The sequence below is a fragment of the Petaurus breviceps genome, unplaced genomic scaffold, assembly GCF_028583685.1.
Source record: "Petaurus breviceps papuanus isolate PSGF00001 unplaced genomic scaffold, PetGlider_PUasm1.0 79, whole genome shotgun sequence".
Classification (NCBI taxonomy): Eukaryota; Metazoa; Chordata; class Mammalia; order Diprotodontia; family Petauridae; genus Petaurus; species Petaurus breviceps.
The window spans coordinates 26,139,287-26,154,789 of NW_027186523.1; the positions used below are offsets into that span (position 1 = coordinate 26,139,287).

The 15,503-nt window shown below is 34.7% G+C and overlaps 1 protein-coding gene across 1 annotated transcript in view; it reads left to right on the top strand.

Annotated features, from left to right (window-relative positions):
• Window positions 1-15,503, top strand: part of LOC138175877 (cadherin-related family member 4-like) — a 133,000-nt gene that overhangs the window by 32,248 nt on the left and 85,249 nt on the right. Inside the window, exons 5-11 of the mRNA XM_069106512.1 lie at window positions 1,133-1,245; window positions 1,672-1,817; window positions 3,359-3,539; window positions 5,274-5,430; window positions 7,160-7,265; window positions 13,964-14,185; window positions 14,915-15,060. Coding sequence (XP_068962613.1) covers window positions 1,172-1,245; window positions 1,672-1,817; window positions 3,359-3,539; window positions 5,274-5,430; window positions 7,160-7,265; window positions 13,964-14,185; window positions 14,915-15,060 — 1,032 coding nt within the window. The 5' untranslated portion in view covers window positions 1,133-1,171. The remainder of the gene's footprint in view (window positions 1-1,132; window positions 1,246-1,671; window positions 1,818-3,358; window positions 3,540-5,273; window positions 5,431-7,159; window positions 7,266-13,963; window positions 14,186-14,914; window positions 15,061-15,503) is intronic.

The following is a 15,503-nucleotide window of genomic DNA, read 5'->3' on the forward strand; positions in this document are numbered from 1 at the left end:
TATCAGTGTAAATATGACTTACAATAATATTCTTTATCCCTCATTTTATCAATATCATAATAGCCACATGTCTAACAAAAATATCAGTAATCTCAGCACATTTTTTTAGGTTAGACATGCTGTGTTTTCAATGCAGATATGTTTAATATATTGGAATTTTTTCTAGTTTTTTTTTTCTTTCCTGAATTTAGATTAAATTTATATATTCTAAACAAACCAACAAAAAGGGACAACATTGTTATATATTGAATTGTCAAGTCCTTTACTGTGATTCTAGACACCACAAGGGCAGAAGTCTCGTATTTTTTTTCTTTGTCCATCTTCTAATGCCAAGTTTAATGCATGCATCATATGGCATTTTAAAAAATGTTTGGTTTCAATATAAGGTTTATCCCCCTTGCTCCACCATAAACTTTTGCTTTTATAGAAGCTGAATCTTCTCTGGCATAGTGTAGCACACAGTAGGGACTTAATATATGATTGTAGAGTGAATAGGTGTTCAATAAATATTTACCATTGAAAGAATGTACAAATAATATTCATCTTTCCAATATTGTTATTTGAGATTAAAATCAATTCAATTTACCATCAAATTCAATTCTACAAATGTTTATTATATCCTAGTACCTATAATTATTAAACTCATTTTTCAAGCCTACTTACATAAATCTTGATAAGATACTTTTCTTTATTTATATTGGCATAATGAATTTGATCATTAGTTTTCCTAAATTGTGGCTCAAATTTTCCCCCAGACAATAAATTGTTATGATTTAGACCTTTTCCCCCTAAAAGCTGAAATGTAATTGCTTCTTTATACCTAGAAAGAAAAGCATAAGTCTAACTGGTACCTTCATATATTGTTTTAAATACAAGATACCAAACATCAACATTTTTATATTTTTATCACATTTCTGAAGCAGCATAAACCACAAGAATGTAGGGCCAGAGGAATCTCAATTTCCCATTCTCCATGAGAGGACTAAAAAAAAATTAAGTAGTTGTTCTGGACTCTGCTGTTGTCTCAAACTGTCTTCAAATTAGGTTTCTAAACATTCTTTTCAATGCGAAGTAAATTGAATTTGCACATTTGGGGGAGTAAAAATGCACTGTCTTCTTTTATTTGTTTTAGCGTTTCCAGATAGTGATTGCTGCCAGAACCAGAGGAAACATGTCTCAGGAGTCCTGCACTGGCACCATCACAGTAAACATCCAGAATGTTAATGATGAGATTCCAGTCTTTGCGTAAGCTTTGGAAGAAACGAAGTATTTAAATTCTAACATGTCTAACCTCCATCCCCACTAGCATAGAGTAATGTAAATAGAAGTGTATTGTATCGATTCATATTATCATTATCTTTAAAAGGTTAAAGGTAATGTTCAAAACAAATTATCTCTATGAGTAAATAGTATTGTCCATTTTTACTCATGAGTGAAGTCAGATTGAGTTACTTAACATGTTCTCTGCACAACTGGTCATTTTCAGAGGTAAAAGTAGAATGCAGATCCTTTTTACTTTTCTGTTGTATTTTTTTAAAGAAGAAAAGCGACTAAATGAGAGTGAGAATGGAAATAAAGGAAGACTCATGCAATTTAACTGAATAATTTAAATGCTAAATTAAAAAAAATAAAACTTTGTTTCCTTCAAATGAAAAAAAAATTTCCCCATAGATATCTACCAGATGCACCTATAAATATTTATGAAAATCTGCCCATTGGAAGAGAACTAATCAAATTAACTGCAACTGATAGAGACATGGGAGACTCTGTCCACTATGAATTTGTGGGAACTTTTAAAGGGTTTTCCATAAATGATGGTAAGCCACAAATAGTTATTTTATTCATGTTTCTCTCAAATGCAATATGAAAGGTATTGGTCATTATTCCACACAAAACTAGTCAGATTCTCTCTATGTGATTTGGGAAACACACTTGTAAAAATGTACAATTAACATGAGTTTTGGGTGTGGGAGACCATTGTCCCAGAATCTCTGCTTCCTTTTCTTTCTTTTTTTATTTTTATTTTTTGCTTTTTGGAGGACAATTGGGGTTAAGTGACTTGCCCAAGGTCACAAGGCTAGTTTTTGTGTTAAGTGTCTGAGGTCACATTTGAACTCAGGTCCTCCTGACTCCAGGGCTAGTGCTCTATTCACTGTACCACCTAGCCGCCCCTTCCTTTTCATTCTTGAATCCACACAGCAGCTGCCTTGAACTTTCATATTAAACTGTGTAAAAAGAACTTTGACCAACACACATAGGTAGAAGCAAAAATCTAGAAGCTGCCATGTCTCACCTTGGCATGGAAAGAAGCAGAAACAACAATTTGGTTGGATGATCCAAAGATAAAGGACAGACTCAGGCACTCTCTCAGTCTCTGTCTCTCTCCCCCTTATTTGCTCTTGTTTCCCTTCCCCCCCCTTTCTCCCTCTTTTCTTCCCTTTCTCCCTCTTCCCCTTCCTTCTTCTTTCTCATCAATAAAAATGTAAATTAAATCATATTAGTATAACAAATATATAAACAGTATCTCCAACCAATGTTGTACTTACAGTTTATTCAAATCAATGGCAACTCTATAGTTTGAATTATCTAGGAAGTGCTAAGAGCTATTAGTAAATAAGAGAGATACAGAAAAGACAAAGACAGAGAGGTGCAAGGCAGCTTTTGAGGCTTAGAAAGCAGTTAAAGGGAAGAGAGAATGGACATATAGGGAGGTCTTGTGATGCAATGGAAAGGGCACTTTATATTGGAGCCAGTGGGCCCCAGAGAGTCTTGGCTTGGCCCTTTTTTACCTACATGCTCTTGTACAAGTCACTTAAACTCTTTGTGCTAGTTTCCTCATCTTCCAAATGTATACCCTTGTTTGGCCTAATTGGCTTCTGAGGCCCCAAGAGGCACTGAATCTATGACTCTATGGTTTCTGGATTTAGGAGAAGGTATCATATTTTAAGATAAACTTCAATCTAGTCCTGTTTATTAGTAGCAAATGAGCTATAAGTTATATATATATATATATGTATATATAATTTTGTTTGTAGGAAACATGGGGTAACTTTCATTTAAGACTTCGATAGTCTAAAAAAGGAAATAAATTTCTTTTTATCCTTGTGAAATTTCTCCAAAATATCCAGAATAGAGAAGGACTATGTTTATCCAGATAGCTTTTGAAAGTTCACTTAAGAAAAATGATGAAACGTGTATTAAAGTATTATATTTCATGTTTCATCACTGTATTAGAGGAAAATACCTATCATGTATTTGAGATGTGTTATTGTATCTATCCTTGGATTGAAAGGTCTATGGAATCATAAAGTACCCTTATATCATTTTCTATTTCTCTATCTTTTCATCTTGCTTTTAGATTCTGGAGTGATCACAATTTCACAACCATTGGATTATGAAGATCCTTCCATTCCACATTCTTGGATATTAAAAATCAGAGCTTATGACAATGATCGGGTACATTCCACCACTGGAACACTAACTGTCATTTTACAGGATGTAAATGATAACCCACCTCAATGTACTCAGGACCGTTATGTGTAAGTTGGAATAAAAATTAAAATCTTCCCTAATGTTTAAGGATCAAATAGGGGTTGTTGGGAGCAACACTTTGTCTCCCTGCTACTCATGGAATCCCAAACTTTAGAGCTGGAATGGACCTCAACAAAGTATCTTTTCTAGGTTATTATTCAGCCTTGGGAGCAGGGAGGCGGAATTACTATAGAACAGTTATAAAATTTAATAATGTGCTACTGTTTCAATTCAATATGTCACATTTTAGTTATGAGACTTTTACTGTAAGAAAGTTTATGCCCAAACTCACACATGCATACATATACACATATATGTACATACACACACGTGAGATTTGAGATGCTTCCCATGAGATTGCAGGCTGGAATAATTTTTTAAGATCATTTGGTTCAACCTTCTCATTTTGCTGATGAGGAAACATGGGATGGAGAGCAATTTGCCCAAAGCCATACTGGCAATAAGTAATAAAACAAGAATTTGAACACAGGTCCTTTGCCTCCAAAGACAATGATTAATCTTCTACACTGTTAGATCAGAAGAAATAACTCAATGATGGATAGTTAAGTTCATATTATTTTGGAGTAATCAGCATGTCACTTTAACATTTAATCCTATTTTATTCAACATCACTTATCAGTAACACAGAGAAAGGCACGGATTTGATACATTATTTATTATATACCTGCTGTGTGCATAGCATTGTTAAATGATAGGGAAGGTATAAAGTTAGATATAGCACAATCCCTTTTCCTGAAGCTTACAGGTTTTGTAGAGAGAGAATGCATACATATAATCACAATATTACCTGATAAATGTATCAAAGAATTACAAAGCTAAGTACTACATGACCTTTGGGGAAAAGACCACAGCAACCAGGGGATGAGGGAGGGGAAGTATCCTCAAAGAGTTGGTTTTTGAACTGGACTTTAAAAAGTGGTCAGGAATTCACAGGCAGTGAGAGAAATAGGGTATGCTACTTACAGAGATCAGTGACTGAAGTCATAGGTATTTGAGAACATATCTTGTATTTAGGAAGCAGAAAAAGGTTTGTCTATAGTGTGTGGTGAGTAGTAAGACAAAAACTACAATGGAAAAGTAAATAAATATCATATTATAGAGAGCCTTGAATGTCAGAAAGACAGAGAGGCAAACAGAGATAGTGTGAGATAGGATCTTTCCTTTCATTTCATTGCTTTTTCCTTCTTTTAAAAAGAGAGGGCAATTTTGAAACTATACATTTATAGCACTAAACAATGACTACTTTTAGAAAAAAATTCCAATGAATATTGAACTTTGATGGGTCACCAATTTTTATTTGTAATCTGCTTTTCAGTTAATTAATTCATCACTTAAATGTATCAGAGATTTACAAAGCCAAGTACTACATGACCTTTGAAGAAAAGACAAACTACTAATAATCCACATTCAGCATAGTGTTTCTTGATTGCCAGAGATGGTCAGTTCTTGGATCTGTACTCAAAACTTTTACATTTTGCTAGAATCTGCCAGAGACTGTGCTTTGGTGGTACAACCTTTGAGAGGATAGGTTCATAGTAATATCATGATGATGTATCAGCACAAGAATTTTTTAAAGGAAAATTCCTTACTGAAGGAGGAGGGATATACAACATTTGAAATTTGAATATATTGTTTCAGATAATGTTTATGAATATATTTCTTCACCTGAAGGAATGTAGACTGTCTAATAATGTATTTCTTCATATTTTTGACATATGTAGAATTGAACTTCCTGAAAATATTCCACTTGAAACTCATTTGGTGTCTTTAATTTGTACTGATAAGGATGGAACAGATCCCAATAATAATATCACTTATCACTTGATCATGGACAAATTTTCAAATGAAACATTTACCCTCACCAATAATGAAATAAAAGTAAGTATTTCAAAATTGTTCCCTAATAGTGGCACAGAGATTTCCCTCAGATTAAAAAGTTGTGTTTTTATTATTATAAAATTTTTAATGAAGTTCAGTAGTTTAAATAGCTGATAGCAGAATATGTTCTCATGTTTTCAAATTAACCTTAAATCGCCAACAGATATTCCAGTGTTAATGCTGGAATTCATTTTTAAATCACTGGAACAAAATTAGAACAAATTGTTCTGATGAATTACTTTTTTTTGATTTGGAAAAGATTCACAAAATGTTATTACAATGATCAGCAATGAATGTTAAATTTTTTTTGCAGTGAGAACTTAGGGTTATATAACTAGCTAGTTTATAAACCTATTATAGGATTGTGTTTGGAGTGTATGTTATTATAGGGGCTGTATGGGAGCACTCAAGGAGGACTAGCACCCCTGGTAAAAGGGCTCACACCATCCTTTCCGGGCTACTGACCCATCTTTGGTGTCTACTTGTTACCCAAGTCTCACTTGTGACTCCAAGAAGCTGTGGCATGTGTAGCAAGCACAATCCAGCAAAACCATCTCAGCAGACAGGCCAAAACAGGTTTATTAATTTCCTTTCTTTCCCAGAAATTCCTCTTATACTTTATTTGGAAGAATAATTGAGATGCATTCTAGTAAGTGCAAAGTAGGTTAAAAAAATGGATCTTTTCCCTGGGAATTTTAAAAACAGAAATGTTTTATTAGAACAAAATTGAACAGGAATATTAATAATTAAGCTTGATTAATAACAGTTTAAATTTAAATTGGTTAATTTTGATTTATGAGATTTTATGAGATGCTTGAAGTTCCAATCAGTATTCAATCCACTCATTGTCATTCACATTTCCTCACACGGTCATGGTTTGGGTCCACTCCATCTATTCTGTCATTTTTTGTTGGACATTATTTCATAAAAGTCTTTCTAGAGTTCTTTGTGTTCTTCATATTTGTTCAGAACATCAATTGAAGAAAAATTCCAAATTAATGGCAGATTAAGTGACAAGATGAGAAGCACCTGCATGCAGCTAAAATACCTTTTACCTCACTTATTTAAACAAGTCACTGACCCTACCTAAGAAGCAGGAAATTGAAAAAGTAAAGGCAACGATTATGATTATTATCAGTTCTTAGAAAAATCTTATTTCTTGGAAAAGTTTTAAGAGTCTCAAAGAACCCAGAAAGGAACCCTGTCTTCCTTTTGGTTTTTGGTTCTATGCCATATGATCCTCTCTCCTGTCACCTCTTTGTGACTCTGGGCAACCATCATATGTTCTTAACATGTTTCCTAGGGCTTCTCTGAACTGTTTGTCCAGAAGGGCAATAGTATTTGGATTGGCAATAAGTCTCTCATCTCCTGTTGCTGTATCTATGTTGTACTATTTCCATTCAAGACCCTTCTCTTAATGTTCCTTATCTACTGCCAGCTATGATGTCTCTCCAGTTTTCTTTTATCCTGTTATTGATTCTTCAACTCTCCAGAAAATATGATACAGGTGGACTAAAAGAGACATTAGTCCTCCCAGCATAGCTACTCTGTAGTCTTCTCACAAAAATTCTTGAAGTTTGAGGGAGTTTGAATTACATTGTTTTTTCTAGACATTTCTTGAAGAAAAAATTGCTTCCTCAGGTTGTTAATGACTATTTTTGCAAGCATAATAGAGCTCACTTTGATGAGCAGAGAAAATAATTGTAGATATAATTTTTCCTACCTACAGACTGGACCTAACCAGCTGAATTATGATAATTTTGTTTTTGCTGGGATGCAATTTAAATATACACTTTTTGTAAGAGTAACTGATAGAGGTACCCCGGAATTATCAAGTAAGTGACTACTTATTTATTTTATTTAAACTTTTCAGTGGTTCTGGTATCTTATTTACATAGGAACTTCCTCCAGCGGCACAGACCTCAAACCAGACAAGACTTTTCATGCTATACAAATCTCATTTATATCACCTCATGAATACTCCATGGAGAATTAATCTAACTACGGGTCTTCCTATAGTTTTTTGTTGTTTGTTTTTTTTTTCTCATTATAGCAACATGTTTTTCATTTCTTATTCTTCATTCTCATTATATGATCTGAATCACCTCTATTTCCAGTCACATATCTCTTTTGAGGAGATGTTTCCTACCCCTGCTTGCATGCCAGTAATCTATATACTCTAGTCTATTTACGCTCCATATATTTCCATTATCTTTTGGGTGACCCCAAATTTTGATTCTTTGGAGATTGTAATGTTCCATGACTTGCAGGTATATAGAAAAACTAGAAGATTGTTGGTGTTTAAAATATGGGTTTTTATTTAAGGTGGCAACCTGGCCTATTTGGAAGGGCTGAATAATTTTCCAAATGTAATCTGTCTCAATTTTCTTCTTGTTCAGTTTTGAATTCGACTCACCATTCATCTGCAGTTTCTCTTTAAGATACATGAACTGATAATGGTCAACTCAATGGGCTCTCCATTCAGTTGCATTTCATAGTCTAGACATTTGACATTCTTTTAAGTTTGTCTGTGTCATTAGGTTAACCCTGATAATACTTACCTCAATGTAGTTATCTCGTTTAGGGTGTTGTAGTTTCCTCAGGACTGATGAAATAAGCATAATGAGGGGTGGCCAGGTGGCTCAGCAAGTAAGAGCACCAGCTCCGGTGTTGGGATGACCTGGAGATCAAATTCTGGGCTCAGATACTTAGCACCACACCCAGAAATAACTGGCCGTGTAACCTTAAGCAAGTTACTTAACCCCAATTGCTTATTAAAAAAAAATAAGCATAATGCCATTTGTAAACAAGAGCATCTGGAGAAATTCACCATTTTTAGAGAAATGTGTTTCTCTGTAACAGTCATGAATACTTTGATAACCATGTCTCCTTTTTGTGGCTCACTTAATATTAATAATGAACGTATAGTTGAAGTTATCTCAATGATTTCATCTTTAAAATTTATTTGAGAAATATCTAGTTGGAAGAGAGCCTTTAAGGTTGCATATTACTTTGTTGAATTAAATGCTTTTTAATTTCCAATAAGCAATAAACTTAGTGGAATCATATTCTTTTTTGCAGCTTTCAGGTATATAAATGTGAAGATAATCATCTATTGAAGGATATAACTTGTGAGACTTCTCTCATTTTCTTTATATTCATTATAGTTGTTACATCATTCTCAGAAAATTTTGTTGAAATGAGAAAATAAGTCTGTCATTATAGATGTTCTCTCAGCCACTTTTTTGGTAGTAAAACTAACTTATTCTAGTCATTTGGTACTTTCTCTCCTTTGAGATATCTTGATTATTAACCACTCAGCTTTTTAAAAATGGAGTCACTTCAAAGACAGATCTCTTCCATTTTGCTTCTGCTATTTTTGTTTCCGTTAGTGCCATATTCACTTTTTTGAGCAATTCGTTGAGGACTGAGATGATAGAGATTAAGTGTATTGGCTCCACTGTCATATATGTGTGGATATGTCTGTCTGGATGTATGTATTCATTGCGTTCCTTCTTGTTTCGTCTCTTAATATTTTTAGAATTATCTGACATAAATGTGTTTTAAGCTGAGATTTTTGCAAAACCATTTTTTTTCTCTCTACCATTTTCTGTTTTATGTGATGATGCTTTTAATATACTTCCACCATTCATCTGCATGTTAATATGTATTCATATTTCAAGCAAACGATTTATTTTTCTGCTGTGTGAGATGAAGATTACATTTGCCAAGATTTCCAGGTTCTTTTGACTTCCTCATCATGATGATCACTTAATGTAATAGTAATGAAATTTGAAGATCCCTTTGTATTGAAAAGCCAAGAGGTACTTAGCCCCTAGTTTCAAATTAAGCCTCTATTAAAGAAACAGAAGATATGATCCCCGGTAACTGTTGTAACAGAAAGGAACTGAACAGGGAGGAGCTATACCATATTTAAGGAAGAGCACAAGCTGGATAGTCAGAACTTCTTGGGTCAAGCATCTAAAGGAAGAGAAGCTGCTGCCAGAGAGAGAGAGAGAGAATTTCTCTCAGGGAGTATCTGATGGCTGGGCTGCTGCTGCTGGACTGGAACTTCCATGGAGAAAGTGATTTTGATTTTGAGAATGGAGCTGCTGAAGACTTCTGAGGGCGAAATGGAGCTGCAAGAGGAAGTATGATTGTGGTGTTGGTACTTTGTCTGTGGCTCTGTTAAGTTTTCTCTTCCCAGGAACAGAGACTGTGAAGGATTTGAGATAGACTGGACACTATGAGCTTCAATGTGGAGTTGGAAATGCATGGGGAGCTGGACAAGGAGCTAGGAGCTGTCTGCCTTTGAACCCAGGTGACAATTTGGTGGATTCAGGTAGGAGCTACCAGCCTTGAGTCAAGCTGAAAAAAACCTCTTCATCGATCCTGAGTAGTGACTGATAAAATTGTAACTTACTTGTGGCCATATTTTCCACTACCCCCTGAGAGAGTGCTGAATAGTGAGTGTTAAAATTGTAACTTACTTGTGACCTAGTAGTGGATGGCCTGTGTATTTTCCACTACCCCTTAAGAGAGTACTGAGTAGTGACTGATATTGTAACTTAATTGCAACCCATGGGTAGAGAACTTTGACTGTTGTACTTTGTGTCCTTTAAGGAGGCCTTGCCTCCTTAAGCATGAGTAAATTAAGGATTAAGGAGGCTCTTCTCCTTAAGACTGATTGAATTAAGGATAATTAAATGATTGAGTTACTAAATGATTGTACTTTGTTGAAAACTGTGTGACCACTTTGGTGAAAACTACCTGGCCATTTTAGTGATAAGCTTTTGAGTTGTGACATGGTGAATGCTGTATTTAGATTTTCTGTGAAAAGTTGTAACATTGTGAATACTGTACCTTGATTTTCTGTGAATGTTTTGCTCTGCGTTGTTACTGAATAAATAGAGAGTTCGTTGTACTATGTAATCAGAATCTTGAAAGCTGTTCACAGAAGCAGTCCTCCAGAAAGCTGCTTGTACTTGACTTTACTCTTACCTTTCTTAAAAGTGCATGGGAGGGGCAGCTAGGAGGCACAGTGAATAGAGCATTGGCCCTGGAGTCAGGAGGACCTCAGTTCAAATCCGGCCTCAGACACTTAATACTTACTAGCCTGTGACTTTGGGCAAGTCACTTAACCCAAATTGCCCCTCCAAAAAGCAAAAAAAAAAAGTGCATGGGAAATAGTGATACTCCAAATTGATATTGATTCCTCTATGAAGCACTGGAATTGGACTGTTGTAAGGTCTTTTTTAAAGCATTGTAAATCACTACTGTTCCCAAACATTGAGAGGCCATAAATGTTTGTCGAAGCATTCATGATAGCTAAAGAGGTGAAGTGAAATTAAGTTATAGAGTATTTTCCTTTGCAGATATTATTTTTAATATGTGTTTCATTGTTGTTTATTTATTTATTATAGTTCATGAGAATCTTTTTTTTTAAACAAGGCAGAAGCCACCAAATATTTAGAAGCTGACAGTTGTTTTAAATGTATTAACAGAAAACATGAAATGTACTAGAAGTTAGGGGCAGTAAGGTGGTACAGTAGATAAAGTTCCAGGCCTGGAGTCAGGAAGACCCATCTTCTTGAGTTCAAATCTGTCCTCAGGCACTTAATTAGCTGTGTGACCCTGGGAAAGTCACTTTGCCCTATTTAACTTAGTTTCCTCATCTGTAAAGTGAACTAGAGGAGAAAATGCCAAACTGCTCCAGTATCTTTGCCAAGAAAACCTTAAATGGGGTCATGGAGAGTTGGATGTGCTTGAAAATGACTAAACAACAAGTAGAAGTTAGTTTAGTGGAATTGTATAATACTATGTGTTAACATCTAAAAAAAAAAGTCTGCCTTAGAGTCTAAGTTCAAGAAAGACAAGAATGCCCAGTGGAAAAATCTGTACTGTCCTGAATTAAGGAGGATAAATATCAAACAAGATTAAATGTGATAGTTGCCAATTAAAGCCCTGAGTAAATATAACCCAATAACTCTTAGAAATGAAATTTACACACTTCAATGGCAATCTGGATCTTGAACTGGCGTATAATTCCCAATTTGTTGAAGCAGAGCATTGCAGTCATTCAAAGGGAAAGCCAAAATTGAACATTTCTTAATTCTTGGTGTGAGGGAGGGCTTTCTCAGGAAAAGAGTACAATTGGATTAGATGTTTTCTGCGTTGGAGAGTACATAAACATATGACCAAGGAAGTTGTTAAATGGTTTTACAGAAATAGTTTTTCAGGGTGCCATTATTTCTATAGCAACAACATCATAAATAGAAAAAAGGAAGGGTATTCTAAAAACCTTAATGAATTTTATTCTTTGCACTGCTATGATTTTAGGGTTGATCTGGGCAATACAGCTGAATGAACCAAGGTATTAAAAGAGCTGATATGCCCACTCATCTGAGAGGAGAAGAATCCTGAAATGGGAAGGGGAAACATGGGTATACTCATTATCTTTTTTCCCTAAACCTTCCCATAACGCCACACTTCTTTCTTATTGTTGATGGCTCTGCTGTCCTCCAAGTTCACCTAGGTCTTTCAACCTCTGCCTCCCTACTCCCTATCTCCCATATTCAATCTGTTACCAATGCTGTCAATTTCACCTTTGCAACATCTCTTGAATAAGTCCCTTTCTCTCTTCTGAAACTGCTACCACCCTGGAGCAGGACCTCATTACTTTCTGTTTGGACCATTGCAATATCTTGCTGGTGGGTCTGCTGGCCTCAAGTATCTTCCCCTTCCAAACCATTCTTCTTCCTTCAGCCACCAAAGCAATTTTCCTAAAGCACAGGTCTAACCATTTCACTCCTCTTCTCAATAAACTTGAATGATTCCCTATCATCTCCAAAACCATACATAAGTTTCATAACCTAGCCCAACTTCCCCTTTCCAGTTTTCGTACACCCTTTTTGCTACCATTTATACTTTGATCCAGCAATATTGACCTCCTTGCTATTTTACAAACAAAGTCATCTGTATCTCATCTCTGAATATTTTCTCTCTTTGCCATTCTTGGAATATTTCTCATCTCTGCCTCCTGGCTTCCCTGCCTTCCTTTAAGTCCCAACCTAAATCTCATCTTTTATAAGAAACCTTTCCCAACCCCTCTTAATTCTAGTGTCTTTCCTCCTTCAGTTATTTTCTAATGAATATAACAGTGCCAGATTTGGAGTCTGGAAGACCTGAGTTTAAATATAGCTTCACAGACTTACTAGCTCTGTAACTTTGGGCAAGTCACTGTACTTCTGCCTTAGGTTCCTCATCTGTAAAATGGGGATAAAATAGCACCTACCACCCAAGATCAAAGTTCAGAGAATTCAGAGAGTAGCTGGAAGAAAAGTGAAAACGGTCTGCATACCTCATAAAGTTTGTCAGGACCAGGAACTAATAGTAAAAGAAGGAAATTCATTAGTTGATTCAGGACCTTTTGAAATCTAGCCCAAGACTGATTTGATATTGCTCCTCCTCATACATCCTATACTCCATCCACAATAGGTTCCACCTATTCTTAAACTCAACTTGTTATTCATCTCATAAACCATCTCCTTATGTGGAATACACTTCTGTTTTTTTCAAATTCTCCATTAAAATCCTTTTTCTTCAAGTGCCATATCCTTCATCCAGTCTTTCCTGAATCACTTAGCTGAAAATATTCTCTCTTCCCTCACATTTTTCTAAATATTTACTGAAATGAATTGAATTAGATCAGAGAAGTACAAAGGAAAATTGTTCAGGGTCTGATGAGAAATGTTGTTACTGAAAGAAGGATCAGGTTTCATGAAGAAAATTGCATTTGTGTTGGTTTTTGAGATGTGAATGGAACTGCTTATTAGTATCTCATAGAAAGCACCAAATATATCACTATGATATTCAATAATCCAAGTGAAGAACAAAGTCTCAAATTGGACACTAGAGCTGAATTTTACTGGTCTACTGGAATTTACTGAAGAATATTATATAAGGAATTTACTTTAGGGTGTAGCTTATTCATAATTTATTGACAAAATAACATTTGATGAAACAGCTCTATATACAAATGTACTTGGTTTATAAAAATGTCTAGAAATGTACTTAGATACAGTTTATTCTGTCTAAATCAAATTCAGCTTGTTTGAATCAGTTAAATAAGAGTCAAGAAAATTTTTTTTTATATGTGGACATTATTTTCCTTATTTCTCTATCAGGCTGCCAGTGCTAAGTTAAAAAAACAAACAAACAAATTAGGTGGGGAACCTTGGAACTCATACTTAGCATAATAGCTCTGGTTCATGTATGCAGACATATAAGTTCAGAAACAAAGCTTTTTTTGTTTTTGATATGGAATTCTTAATTTGAATAAAACAAACTACTTAAGTAAACAATAAAAGGAAGCTCATAGGGTACACTTATATAAATTAGCATATTAAATCTACTTTAAAAATTTAAGAAAATCCATTTTTAGGATTTTTTCAATTAAGAAAATGCAAAACCTGAATGACATGGATTCATGTTTTAGGTACATGAGAAAATAAAAATGCTTCTTTTTCCACAGCTACTATTACAATTATTTTACCGGTGACTCGTAGAAATGAACTAAATCCAATGAGTAAAATGCCAGCTTTTACCTTCAGTGTACCTGAAAACAGTGCCATGGATACCCTTATTGGGAGAGTTGCATTTACAGATGAAGATTGGCCATTCAATAACATAAAATATACAATTGATGGAGGTAATCTGGGGACACATTCCAAATTTTACATCAAACCAAAAACAGGTAATATCAGAACATCAATTTGAAATTTGCATTTTAAAAATATTTTTGTTTTTATTGACAAGAATAGCATAGAATTTGTGTCCATTTTCATAAAGTTCTCCTTATTGGTGGATGGAATGATAATTTGATGATTCTAAGTCTTCTAGCTTCTGGCTTTGAGGGAGGACACAGGAGGATTTAGACTCTTTCTAATTCTGCCTGCATAAGATACATAATATAAAATCAAATAATCATTCAGTCTGCCAATAAAGAAACATTGATGCAAATGGGCATGAACCCCAACTTACAAGAACAGAAAGAACACTTTATGTAATAGCTTAAAACTATCATTGCAGTTAGAAAGACCTTATTTCAGATTTTTCCATGACACAATCTGGTTGCAAATTCAGTCACTTAGCTTCTCAGTATCTTGGGCAATTCTCTAAAACCACAAATTGCAGAACAAGTGTCAATATACATTGGGAGAAAGAGTTTGCTATTTCAATGAAATCATAGATCCAGTCCCAAATCCCACCATTAGCTTATATTTCTGTTATGTTTTATAGTTTTCAAAGCATTTAATACAAATTATATCATTTGATTCCTTATAAAATCACATAGTTGATAATGTAAGCATCATTATCGTCATTTTCATCTTACATTTTTCAAATTTCTTTGACTTAACCTTAATGAATATTAGAATTTCTTGATAACTATATAACAGACTTCTTTGTACTTTTTTTTTTTCAGGAATGATAAAACTGTTGGATTCATTAGATAGAGAGATTCAAGCCCAGTACAAATTAGTAGTAAGAGTAACTGATATGGACAATGACATTGAACCTGATCCACTCAGACAGAGAAGTAGTTCTGTTCTCGTGACCATCAACGTTCTGGTAAATAAAAATCTATTTTCAACCAGAGGATCTTTTAGGTTGTCTGAGTATTTGCAGGGAAAGAATGACATGGCTTTGTTTGAGAAGTGTTGAAAATTTAGTGGCCCAAGTTTAGAACTAAATTTAAACAGTAATGAATCTTTCAACTTGTGTTCAATTTTTTTTTTGTCCTATCAAGTAAAAATTACAGTCTCGGAGTGGGAAGGGACATTATAGGTCATCTAGTCATCTAGTCCAACTGTTATCTGACCGTGTTTCATACAATAGATGTTCCTTAAACATCCTGGTCATTCTCTGAAGATACTCCCTAGTTCAGCAATATTCCTCCTAAAATGTGGTTTCTAGAAATCAATATAAAATGCCAGCTGTCATACCAAGTGAATTATCTGACCTGCATCTCTCTCTCTCTCTCTCTCTCTCTCTCTCTCTCTCTCTCTCTCTCT